The following is a 14058-nucleotide window of genomic DNA, read 5'->3' on the forward strand; positions in this document are numbered from 1 at the left end:
AACAAGCACACAGTATCTAATGAACAGTATCAAGCTGCAGAAGAGCGATTTCAATCAGGAGAGACAATAATTTTATTCCGTTGGTATAACAATGAATAGTACAACAATGAATAGTGCAAAGTCTTTGGCGATCGGACTCTATCCTGAACCAGGATAAACAAGGGGCAGTGACGCTGAGTTCTGACCCGGCAGAATCCCCCAAAAAGATTTTAGATCAATAAAATAAAGCAATACCTTACCTACAGCCGCAGTGAATGCCTAAGGAAAAGGGGAGTTAATCAGGAGACACATGGCAACATTAGTACAGGTTAGGTGAGCTTGCCTGAGTCGCCTTTAACCCAGTGAAGAGTTTAATTTACACACCCCAACCTACAGAGTAAGGCGTTGAGACCAGGAAGTAGTCCCGTTAGACCAGGAATTTACGAAGTAGTCACGATAGACAAGAAATTCAGTGGCGGTCACGAGAGACCCAGAATGCCGCCGAGGTCCCGAGAGACCCGGAATGCCGCGGAGGTCACGAGAGACCACGAATGCCGCGGAGGTCACGAGAGACCACAGAGGTCACGATAGACCAGGGAGACAGCAGAGGTCACGATAGACCAGGGAGTCAGCAGAGGTCACGATAGACCAGGGAGACAGGAGAGGTCACGATAGACCAGGGAGTCAGCCGAGATCGCGATAGACCAGGGAGACAGGAGAGGTCGCGATAGACCAGGGAGTCAGCCGAGATCGCGATAGACCAGGGAGACAGGAGAGGTCGCGATAGACCAGGGAGACAGGAGAGGTTGCGATAGACCAGGGAGACAGGAGAGGTCGCGAGAGACCACCGGGGTCACGATAAACCAGGGAGACAGGAGAGGTCACGAGAGACCACCGGGGTCACGATAAACCAGGGAGTCAGCAGAGGTCACGATAAACCAGGGAGACAGGAGAGGTCACGAGAGACCACAGAGGTCACGATAGACTAGGGAGTCAGCAGAGGTCACGATAAACCAGGGAGACAGGAGAGGTCACGAGAGACCACAGAGGTCACGATAGACCAGGGAGACAGGAGAGATCACGATAGAACACCGGGGTCGCGATAGACCAGGGAGACAGGAGAGATCACGATAGACCAGGGAGTCAGCAGAGGTCACGATAGACCAGGGAGACAGGAGAGGTCACGATAGACCAGGGAGTCAGCAGAGGTCACGATAGACCAGGGAGACAGCAGAGGTCACGATAGACCAGGGAGTCAGCAGAGGTCACGATAGACCAGGGAGACAGGAGAGGTCACGATAGACCAGGGAGTCAGCCGAGATCGCGATAGACCAGGGAGACAGGAGAGGTCGCGATAGACCAGGGAGTCAGCCGAGATCGCGATAGACCAGGGAGACAGGAGAGGTCGCGATAGACCAGGGAGACAGGAGAGGTTGCGATAGACCAGGGAGACAGGAGAGGTCGCGAGAGACCACCGGGGTCACGATAAACCAGGGAGACAGGAGAGGTCACGAGAGACCACCGGGGTCACGATAAACCAGGGAGTCAGCAGAGGTCACGATAAACCAGGGAGACAGGAGAGGTCACGAGAGACCACAGAGGTCACGATAGACTAGGGAGTCAGCAGAGGTCACGATAAACCAGGGAGACAGGAGAGGTCACGAGAGACCACAGAGGTCACGATAGACCAGGGAGACAGGAGAGATCACGATAGAACACCGGGGTCGCGATAGACCAGGGAGACAGGAGAGATCACGATAGAACACCGGGGTCCCGATAGACCAGGGAGTCAGGAGAGGTCACGAGAGACCACCGGGGTCACGATAGACCAGGGAGTCAGCAGAGGTCACGATAAACCAGGGAGACAGGAGAGGTCACGAGAAAACCACAGAGGTCACGATAGACCAGGGAGACAGGAGAGATCACGATAGAACACCGGGGTCCCGATAGACCAGGGAGTCAGCCGAGGTCACGTGAGACCAGAAATTAAGAAGAGGTCACGTTAAACCAGTAGTGAAATGCAGTGAAAGGCTAGCCTGGAAGGTCAGGCCATAACCGCACTAAGAGATTCCCCAAAATCAATAACATCCCGGAAATATCTAGCAGTAGTCTCAGGACACCTTATTCAACCTGAGATCACCCCTCCCCGTACCTGCCAATCCTGCAGGCCTATAACGGACACCACCACCATGACGTAGTTACTCACAATTTAATGAGTTTGTTTACTAGTATTGTGTCGAGATGGGCAGAGGTAGGAGTTGAAGCAGAGTGACGTCCCCTTGTTGCAGGGGGGATATGAGGAGATGCCTTCGTTTGCAGCCGAAGTAGCAGTCCCTTATTCTAACGTAGGCCCGACTAATGGCGAGTTGATCAGTTGCTATAACTGAGCATTAACTCTAAATTCAGCAACCTGAATGTATCTTCATTATGCCTTTGGAAAAGGAGCGCCCTCGGTCGATAATGATGCAGCTTATAGCACTTATAGCAACGGATGAAGTCAACCTATGCGACCGAGGAAGGCCTTGACAGAACCTCCCCAAAACCCACGGATGGCCTGCATCCGTGTAGATGTTTCTTGTGAATCAGAGAAAGTCACCCTCTCGTTGTAGATATGTCATACTATCCCCCTGATTGTATGCAGATCTGACCTGCCGGTCAGCGCTGCCCCATCAGCAGATAAATACCATTGTTCATATTTGGACATGGAAAACGCCATGTCCCACCAGCAGGCGAAGACAGCGTCCCATAATGTATGATACTCTTGGCGAAATTGAACTGCCAGAAGGGAAAGTAACGCTTATTTTTTCCGTTCTTGCGCTGTAGTGCGAGCCCCTGCAAAAGCACCAGATTCTGAGCCTGAATGGAGCCACTTGTACTTTATGCCAGGGTCGCTACCAGGCGGACCACGGTCATGGCTGTTAATGCGTACTAATTATTGGATGCCTGGTGTAGCGTCCGAAAGAACTTAGTCAAACAACTTCTCTCGTTCTCTGAATTTAATTTCTTTGATCACAAGTAAAGTAACAAGCGCTGCCATCGCGATAGCAGGGAGTCCAGTCAACACGCAGGTTGCCCGTCCGAAACCACCCCGAACAGCCGGACGTTCGGCTCTTTAATACACGGTTTTCTGTCATGAACATTTCATATTTTATAGGCTCTACCTTGGCTAAGAGGAGGAGAATCGTGTCCTCATCTTCTCACAAGGATGGAACGTGCAACGACCAGTATGCTTCCCTAATATCAATGTACTAATAAACAGGTGTGAGTGTTATAGAGCAAAGCGTGGAACCTTGAAGAACGTTTCTCACAGAACCTTCTCACGGACAGTATCTGTTAAACTGACCTCGCCCAACCTGAACTCTAATTGACATAAGAATAATGAAATGCAGAATATCTACAGAATATAATGATTTATATTATCATGACCCAGACGCCGTTGTCTCTGGACTGATAGCTAATTGAGAATTATACGATTCTGACTGCGATCGTACAGCGGTCCGAGAACACGCCAACCATTACGTTTGCTGTATAGGTTCGTCCGATATGAACTGCGCCTCGCCTGGCAAGTAGGGGCGCCGACTGCTGTCCCGTCTCAAAGCATACACCAGTCCCCTAACCAGTTCTTCCTGTTAGTTCCCCAACAGTCAACAATCACGCCCTAAGCACCACGACTACCCAGAAACCAAGGATTTCCTACAACACGTAGTTGTAGAGTCAATCAGCTCTCCGATGTGGCTACTATGGCTCTCGTGAGATCATTGTTGACCACGTTGTGCATGACGTCCGAGCACGTCGGGACCACGTCGGCCACACATCCAACCCGCCTGCCTTGCGCACCGATCGCCGGTGACTGATTCGGACGAGAGACGGGGAAAGAGACCCAACCGGAGAATTACATGAGTCCGAGAGATTATCCACATGCGTTCTCCACAAGAGACTTTGAGCAGCTTAAACCAGCCCTTTTACCCGACTACTGTTCACACAATCTCTTTAAAAGTTGAGAAAATGTAATATCATGCTTTTGATGGACCTCCCATCACCCTGATGTACCGACATCAAAGCAGCCGGACAAGTCAGTTAAATCATCAATTTGTAAAATGAAGTACTTTATTTTGAGATGCACATTTCCCAAAAGCTCCTGTTACATGTTTGGATTTAACTGGATCCTATACTACATGAAATAAATAATACTAATAATAATACTTTTAATTGATATAGCGCTTCCGAATGCTCAAGACGCTTACATGCGAAGATCTTTCCTAATTAAGTATGTGTCGTCATACTTCCTCCATTTAAAGGAAACCTGATAAACTATCGTTGACATATCTTTAATCGACCGCTCTTTTTATTTGTACATATGATAATCAGTTGTTTGTTCATTACCACTGATGGCTACTACAATATGGGACTAACTCGCCCGTTGGCCCTTATTGGGGTGTTCCGGACTTTGTATGAGGAATTCTCTGACTGGACCAGAATACTGATGCTCTGCGCGCCGTTATCTGTCCATCATCCACCCTCCGGCGAGGATTCACTCAGTGTGTCTCTTAGTTATGTCTAAATATGCTTGTAATATCACGCCTGAGTTCCAAATCACGAGAATGCACAGAGAAATCTCCCATATTGATTGACTTGAAAAATGCTGCATCGAAGCACCAGACGCGTGTCTGGACCCATGGTTCTGTTAAAACCGAGGAGCGGGACACCGCCGTGGTGGCGCCGCCGGTAACCCTGTAGTAGCAGGTGCCGTTTACCAGATTGAAGCGAGCGTCGACGGAGCTGCCTTAGATGAGCCTGATACTTCCGGCCCGGCGAAGGAAGTTACCTGTTATAATTAATAGCTGCCGGAGCTGAAGAGAGGGAGGCCTAATTGGACCTTCCCAACTGCTGCATCGAAAAGTTATTGCTCGGGCAATATGATTTGTACTCTGCCGATGCGCACCCCTCCAGCGACTGGAAGGACGGTTCATCTGATTAAATCAAAAGCATACACCGAGACTCAAGACCAATGTTCCCTCTAATTTTTTTCAGCACTGAGCAAAAAATTTTTTTCTGAGCGCACATTTCATCACTGTGCGCAATTCTCAACCACGCGACCTGCCGACAATGACCACAAGCCTGCGTTAGCCACAGGGGATTCAAAGAGATGACAGCAAATGCATCAATATGTATACAAGGTTGATATTTATTCAATATCCTTTATAATGGCTGGGCTTTGGGAACATTTTAATGATGGTGTTTTACCAGTCAGTTTAGTTGAACTTAAAGGATCTTTGTTGAACTTCAATAAGGGGAGGTTATGACTGGTTCACTGGTTATGACTGATAATGATATATATATAAAAAATAAAAGTATCAAAGGTGTTTAGTCATTTCTCAGCAGGTACAACATTTAAGTGGAACTTCATTGAAAGAAAAATGCTAATGCAGTGCTTAACAATAATTATAGGCCTATTAAATTGACATGGTGTCATTTTTCCTAAAGGTAGCCTATATAAACAATTTAATAACTTCATATTCTTCATATTTAAATATGTCTGAAAGTTTCATCCTACCTGTGTCAGTTTGGACTATTTCATCTAGCCACTCATGTTTGAACACAGCTTAGAGGGAACACTGCTCGAGACGCGAGTCTGGATCCACAGTACCTCATCCGTTACACACCGGTTTCCCGTTTATGACGCTCTGCTTTAGCCTGCCGGCTGGAACCGTATGAAGCTCTGGTGGCGCCACCGGCTGTAGTAAAATATGCAGCGTTTACCGGGATTGAAGTGGGCATCGATGATGTGGATGCAGCTACTCAGCGACTTGTTGAACGGTGTTGTCTGCCGTAGAGGAGCGAGCTTCCTCTTCGCCTGCGGAGCTAGGCTAAGCCTGATCTTCCGGCCCGGTCCCCACGAGGGATCAACTGGTCGCAACTAACTAAACTTACTCGCTGCGGAGCGTGGAGTGAGAGAGAGGCCTGATGCCGGAATACCACCGTGATCTTCCCGCCGAGCCGAGAGGTCTCTTGCTCCTGCGTGGACGCTGCGCAGTGCCGTGCCGAGCCGAGCCGTGCCGTGCTGCGCCGTGCCGTGCTGCGCCGTGCCGAGCCGAGCCGTGCCGAGCCGTGCCGTGCTGCGCCGTGCCGTGCCGTGCCGAGCCGAGCCGTGCCGTGCTGCGCCGTGCCGTGCTGCGCCGTGCCGAGCCGAGCCGTGCCGAGCCGTGCCGTGCTGCGCCGTGCCGTGCCGTGCCGAGCCGAGCCGTGCCGTGCTGCGCCGTGCTGTACTGGGCCGTGCTGGGTGGGTGCCGCTGCGCCAACAGCGTTCCGGCTGAATGCTGGCTCCGGCTGAACATTGATGTTGAGATCTGACTCTTCCCGCCGGATCGAGGTCGGAAACTGACTGACATGGTTTCGGTTACCATCAATTAGACATAATCGTTGGAGGAACAATTCCCCATCGCATTCGCAATCATTTCCGCGCTGAAATGACAACTGACAGCACAGAGTAGAGCACACCTTTAAAGTTCGACAGCAACGATCTGATTGGCTAGAGACACCGTGATGCCTTCGGTTGGTTGCTTACAAGTGGACACCCCCCCCCCCCCCCCCCCCCCCCCCCCCCCCCAATTAGCTGCTACCGTAATGAAGAAATAGACTGCAATATATGAACGACCCGTAGTGTAGGGTCTTCCTTCCTGAACTACCGCTAAGCTCCATTTCTCAACTGCTGCAGCAAACTGAGGAAGTGGATCAAGTCTCCAAACTCCACTCCTGCTGCTGGTTCTGTGGCAGCTCATGAGACACTGAGGCGTCCGCTAGTGAAGACGGATCCCTCCTCCTTCGTTTGCGGTGCTCTAAAAGTCCGGCGTAGCAAAAGATATGCGTTTAAAATGTAAGCCTAACGTGAGGATGACGGGTATTGAACCTGCTACCTTCTGGTTACAGGACTAACACTCTACCACATGAACCACATATATAGACAAAACTGAAGGTCTGCTTACTTGTGTTTTTAATGGACCTTAACCCGTGGCATTTTTAGCTCGAAATAGCATACCCAAACCAAAATGGGTGTATCTCTGCAACCACAAGGGCTATTTGAATAATTTTGGTGTTATAATAAAGGCAACCCATGTGAGCTTTTGGTCAGATGTGGAACTATTAGTATATATGTTGCTGGCTAAGAGTAAATAAAGATTGAAACACAGGTCCGCCTATAGAAAAAAGCACTTTCAGGATGGTTATCTCCCTGAAATGATGCTTCACTAAGCCTGAGGCTCTCCCAAATCATAGCACAATATGTGAACAGTCTCTCTGCACTGTTTTCACTTGAAAAAGTGAAGCAGAACAAAGTCAGAGAGGTAAAGTACAGAGAGAATTCAGGCGAGGTTTCCAAAATTTGCATTTGGGCACATTTGCGAATATTTTCGCGCATCCGTGACATTTGAATTTTTTCATGTAGCAAACCTTATATTTCACTTGTATATGACTTATGGTGTTCAATAAACTTGTATTAGTGGGGATTTACTGGGGGAAATGCATTTTTTCTTTTATTTGCTATTTCCTCAAAATATTTTTAAAATTTGCTGACTCGGCGATTTATGTTGCTGTGTTCTTTGGTTCGTATCTCGGTGATGCTTTGCAGCAGAGGGATTCGGTGAATATATCTGTGTGGAATTGTCTTGCTTTTTGCCATTTGGTTTCTTCTGATAGCACCAAGCTACGGGATGCTAGTTCCGGAAACATGCAGAGTGGGCTGACTCGTGACAAAATTATGACTATGATATTTTAATAATTATTTTAGTTGGTGTTTGAGTTGTGTTGAAATGGCTGCCTAATTATTGTAGCCCAGGTTCTCTTGTTTAATTGATGTGTATCATCAATATATTTGTTCATGATTATTGTAATGTTATACACAGTTTAACTAAAATATCTAAAAAAGAACCTATATAGGTTCATGCGGGGCTTAAAGTGTAGCCGACACATGACTTTTTTTCTTTGATAGCTTGATAGTTATAAACAGGTAAAATAGCAATACAATGTCAACAATTGTCTTTATTCTTGTTCTATAATTTCATAAATACAACAAACTGTAGTTTTTTGTACATATAATACAACTATATATACAACTTCATAAGCTTTTGATATCAAATAGCTTTTGCGGCTCCAGACTTTTTTTTAATGGAAAAAAGGGCAAAATGGCTCTTTGGATAGAAAAGGTTGCTGACCCCTGGGTTAACATGACCAGTGACACAGGCCTGTATTCCATTTCAAGTCTTCTTGACCTCGGCTCAGCCTTCCACACACTGAACCACAATTGGCCGTCTGAAAAATTATGTTGGCATCAGTGATGTGGCGCTGGATTTGTTAATGTCTTATGTACCTGTATTTTCTGTAACACTTGGAGAGCCTCCTCCTCTCTGGGGTTCTCCAGGGGTCTTTTTGGGGTCTTCTCATGTTTACCATTTATAGGCTACCTTCTGGGACCCATCATACATAGACACAATATGTATTTCCATTGCTACGCATATGATATCTTGTTGTACATCTTGATTAAGCATGGCACCACCGCTGTTTCTTGTATCATGTCCTGCATTGCCAACATAAAAAATTGAATGTTCAATATCGTCCTGCTATTAAATGACTTTGAAGCGGATCCAATCTTTTTTACCCCAGATGGCCCCAACATAGCTGCATCAATAATCTCTCCTCTAGTCTGGGCGCCTTATGTAATAATGTTCGATATGAAGCCTGCAACCTGGATGCATTTTTTATTCTAAACTGACTTTTGATGCTCAGGTGACTACACATGTGCAGTCCTGCTTTGCTCAACTAAAAATCAGGTAATTCCTTTCATGTGAAAAAGTCATTCATGCTTTCATCTCTGCAGACGTGACTGCTGCATTTGATACTGCAATGGATACAGATCGCTGCTGCCAGGCTTTTAACTCGTACTAAGAGAAGTGACCATATCACACCAATCCTTGCTGCCCTTCACTGGTTACCTGTGAGTTTGAGAATTGATTACTGCTCACTCCTATATCTGTGGTCTGCGGACTCCCTATAAGCCTGACACCTACCTGAGATCATCCGGGCCCCTCAGCTTTGGAACTCCATGCCTGCAAATATAGTGTCCTCTTTTAAAGATTTCAAAGTCTCACTTCACTCCTACCATCTGGCTTATTACTGTTACTGTTTGTATTCCTTGCACTTATACAATTATGCTCCATCTTGTTTTACCTCTTGGGTTCTGTCCATATGTGCATACGTTTTTTTTGTGAAGCACTTCGTAACTTTGTTTTTTAAAGGTGCCAAATAAATTAGCGCTGTACGGGTCCATTTACCATGAAGCTAACATCCTTGCAGCTAAACTAATTCATGTGGAGACTAAAGCGGCCGCATGTGTCCACAACAATGTAGGCAACATTGTAGCTTTAACTCTCTGAGGGTTGAACTGGAGACAGCATGGGGTCTTGTGGTTCAGTGGTGAGCGGAGTTGTAGTTCAATCAGAGGATTGCTGGTTCGATCCCCGGCTCCAATAGCCCATGTGGACGTGTCCTTGGCCAAGACACTTAACCCCACATTGCTCCCGTAGCTGTGCCTACTATGGTGTATGAATGGTTAGCTAGTCCTAATGAGCAGGTGGCATCAGTGTATGAATGGGTGTAGTGTGAAAGGGCCCACCCCTTTCACACTACTTTGGCTCATGGGTAGAGAGGTCGTCCTGCAAATTTCATGTATGAATGTAAAAATATATGTAATATGACGACGTAATAAAGTTTAACTTCTGAAAGAGCTTTGAGTGGTCGGAAGACTAGAAAAGCGGTATACAAGTACAGATCGATTTACCATCGATTTGTTTGGAAACGGGTAACCGTTGCATCTGGGCGGCTTGCAGGGCTTAACTGATGAGAGAGAGGTTAACGTCATGTTGCCATACGGGTAATGGATGAGGTTCTATCAGAGTAGTTTTAAGAGTATAAAAACACAACTACAGCAACGGACCCGATACCCATTGTTGGTACTGTATTGATGCATCCCTAATTTAAATCTGAACCAAGAATAAATCCAACCTGATGGTGGCACTAGATGAAAAGTCAGAGCATCACCAAAGTCATCAACCTTGAAGGTCTCTAGAAAATTGTAGGACAATTTATTCAATGTGTCATGACATTTCAGTCTCGACTAAAGTATATCCCCAGAGCCACCACAACCTAAACAGAAAAGGGAACGCTTGTGAATGTCATTTGGATTGTGAATGTTTGGGAAGCACAAATGATAATCTAGCACAGCTAGAAATGGTTACTTTGTCATACCTATGAGTCACTCACTGGAAATGATCGCAAATCCTATTCAACAGCCACATAATGTTCATGATGGTTGTTTTGTAAGAACGGCTTATGAAAGCCTTCTGTAGTTATGGTGTTCCCTCACATGAAGCCTGGCTGAAAGACCTACTTCTAACCCTCCCCCCCCCCCAATCTGCTTGTCTGCAGGTATTACCACGGTTTTGACAATGACCACCATCAATACCCACCTTCGGGAGACTCTTCCCAAGATCCCCTACGTCAAGGCCATTGACATTTTCCTCATGGGTTGCTTTGTGTTTGTCTTTCTGGCCTTGCTGGAGTATGCCTTTGTCAACTACATCTTCTTCGGTCGAGGTCCCCACCTGCAGAAGAAGGTGGCAGAAAAGGCTGCCAAGTCCAACAACGAGAATAAGAGTAGACTGGAGAGCAACAAAGTGCAGGTGGGAAAGGGCTCAACTCTTTGGTTATTGACATCACGCCAACAGTTGGTCATCAGTAGGCAATTGTTATATTACTAAGGATAGGATCCTACTATGGGCAGGTTTCATTCACAAATATGACGTCCAAGAGTAAAAAGAAAACTTTGAATTGCATTGATAAACTTGGAGTTTGAAAATATGTATACAGTGTATACTACATATATATATATATATATATATATATATATATATATATATATATATATATATATATATATATATATATATATATATATATGTAGTCTAGCAAGCCTAGCAACATGTTACAGCTCTTCCTGGAGGACCCCAAGGTGTTTCCAGTACAGATGAGATACATCATCTCTCCAGTCTTTTCTGGGTTTATCTTCTTGCGTGCAAACCTCTAATGGGAGGCGTCCAGGTGTCACCCTGATCAAATGCTCAAGCCACCTCAACCGGCACCGTTTAATGCATGAGTAAATTGATTCAGATTAATACAATTTAAGTTTTCCTGAAATCACTTGCGCATATAAAATAAAATAATATAATCCTTTATTAGTCCCGCAGTGGGAAAATTACAGGATTACAGCAGCATTGCTCAAAAGTAAATAAAAGATACGAATCAAGTAATATATATAAACAGAAACAGTAATAAAAACAAAATAAAAACAGTAAAGAAGAATATTAAATATACAGACTGAATACAAACTACAATAAAAAGTATATAAAAGTACTTACACGTATTGCACATATTAGATATTGCACCAGGTGAATGAATTAAAGTGTTCAGAAGTGTCCAAGTTCAGAAGTGTTCAAAGTGTTCGATCTGGGTTTTTTTGCATGATGCACATTGTTTGAAAGCTGTTTGAAAGGCTATGCAGCTTGGCAAATCGGTAACCTACCAATTTAGTGGGTGTCACCTTATTTTTCATCTTTACAGTAGACATAAGTAAGTATCCCAAGCATATGATTGAAACAATTTACCAATTGTGTGAAAATGGTAGCTTAGTTTTTAAGGAACAATTACAACCAAGTTGTTGTGCACCAGAAATCCCAAACATCAAAGTAAGTTCCCCACTGTTGATCAAAGGAACTCCCTTTAATGAGACATTTTTTTTTATTCTCAAAGTAACTCATAAAGTAAAGCGGGATGAAAAGGCTGCCTCCCAATGGAAAAGAAGAGCAGAAATGTATGGCACAACATGGAGAAGGGAAAAAGACTGAAGATGTGAAGATGTCCCTGATGATGGACATGCGTTGGTCTAAAAATGATGATGTTTTGCATAGAGTTGGTGAAGTTTTACCTCTCCAAATCCAAATTTGACAAAAGTAGTTGTGTCAGGAACTAAATAGTGAAGTACAAACCCTGCCCACTGTAACACCTCCATATACCTGGCTAATCGTTGCATAAAGTGGACGGGATGACGTTTTAGACTGTCGGTGTTAGAAAGTTGCAAAAATTGTAGGAAGCAGGTGTTAGAGGAGGGTATTTAAAATCCTGATGCTATTAACCTGGAGGTTTGTTCTATTTCCAGCTCCTAAAAGAAAACACTATGTGCTTCCTTCCAAACTGTACCTGTATGGGGCAGTCCAGAACACAATGTTCATATTCCCATGCATTTCTCCTAAACTGGATGCTGCTAATTATTAGGGACCCAGGCATTCTATTATGTTGGTTACAAAACTAATTTAATGAAATCTGATGACTTCCTTTCCCAGGTTGATGCTCATGGGAACATCCTCCTGACCAACCTCACCAGTGACATGAGTGGCGCAGACATGATGGGTGTCCTCAACGACCCTCGGGCCACCATGTTCTCTTATGACAGTGCCAGCATACAGTACCGTAAGCCCATGACCAGCCGAGACCTGTATGGGCGACCACCCATGGACCGGCCAGTGGGCCACAAGAAGGGCCGCTTGCGGAGGAGGGCCTCACAACTCAAAGTCAAGATCCCCAACCTCACAGATGTCAACGCCATAGACAAGTGGTCTCGCGTCATCTTCCCAATCGCATTCACCTTTTTCAACCTGGTCTACTGGCTTTACTATGTTCATTAGGGTGGCAGCAGTGAGCCTATGTGGTAGCGCCGCTGCTCAAGATTTGATAGAAAAGCTACCTAGGTCTTGTACAGCAATGAAAATTAAGGAGCGCTCAGTCCATTTGTATAAATCCTGTTTTGGAATGAGTAGTACTGGATGTCTTTACAATGTAAATACAATTTAATATATAAATATACATATATATATATATATATGTATATATATATATATACATATATATATATGTATATATATATATATACATATATATATATATGTATATGTATATATATAACAGAGTTATAATTTATTAAAAATCACTTTTCCTGTACTCTATACAAAATAGATAGATAAAAATAATGGAATTTAAGACAGTAAGGTATGGTATTTCTAAGGTCAAACATGCCGAAAAGACTTTGCTGACTCCAAGATTACGGGCAGTGATCTTTCAATTTGCTCTCTATCTTTTTCTTACCTTCTGTTATCTCACTTTTTGCATGTGAATGGAACGCAACTTTGTGTTTGCTTAGGTAAAAAAAAAAACAGAGAAAAGGAAAACCAGAACAAAACAAGTAGTAGTAACTGTTTTTACATGACTTCTTTGACTGATGGGGTTTCGTTGAATCACATTGTAATGAGGTAGTCCTTATTTGGTTTAAACCCAGTGCTCTAACTGAGGTCATTTTTGAAGAGTTGGATATTGTGTTGAAATCCTTCTCAGACAGTCACGCTTTGAGCTAACGAACATCTCAGATTGCTTTTCATGAATGACGTGTTTTCTCTGAAAAGTTCCTTTTCATTTCTGTAAAAACAAAGCTTCACATGGCTCTACTGAGACCCTCTGGCTCACTCTTGTATTATAATCATTATACTGTATGCTTTCGAACAATCATTGAATTTAAGGTAAGTACAGGACAGATGTTAATTCAAACTCCTCTGATTTCTCCAAAAAAACAATTGTCAAATTTGTACCTACTGTATTCTCACACCGTCTAGGGGCATGTACAATGTCATTTTCTTTAAAGGAAATCAGGTTAAGAATAAGCAATGATGTCGCCATATGCTCAAAATCACATTCAAAATTTCAAGTCCTGATAAAAGTCGCTGCTGGTTTTGAAATACGTGGCATTACAGACCATCATTGAACAAATTCGTCTGAAACTTCAAATTATACTGTACATAATTGTTTGAATTGCATAGAGGTTCATCCACCTCAATGTGTTCAATAATTAAACGGAAAGTCCGAGGTCAAAGTTACTTTTATTTTTTAGCGGATTACCTTTCAGGTTATTATCAAGGCTCATGTGGG

At 44.4% G+C, this 14058-nt stretch overlaps 1 protein-coding gene across 2 annotated transcripts in view; it reads left to right on the plus strand.

Annotated features, from left to right (window-relative positions):
* Window positions 1–12767, plus strand: part of gabrb1 (gamma-aminobutyric acid type A receptor subunit beta1) — a gene marked incomplete at both ends in the record, with an annotated part of 83452 nt that extends 70685 nt beyond the window's left edge. Inside the window, 2 exons of one of the 2 annotated variants that reach the window (XM_079214926.1) lie at window positions 10456–10709; window positions 12426–12767. In XM_079214926.1, the coding sequence (XP_079071052.1) occupies window positions 10456–10709; window positions 12426–12767 (596 nt within the window). The remainder of the gene's footprint in view (window positions 1–10455; window positions 10710–12425) is intronic. The other variant, XM_079214927.1, reaches the window with a different exon arrangement.
* Between the last annotated feature and the right edge of the window lie 1291 nt (window positions 12768–14058).

This window comes from Taurulus bubalis (assembly GCF_910589615.1).
Source record: "Taurulus bubalis genome assembly, chromosome: 1".
Lineage (NCBI taxonomy): Eukaryota > Metazoa > Chordata > Actinopteri > Perciformes > Cottidae > Taurulus > Taurulus bubalis.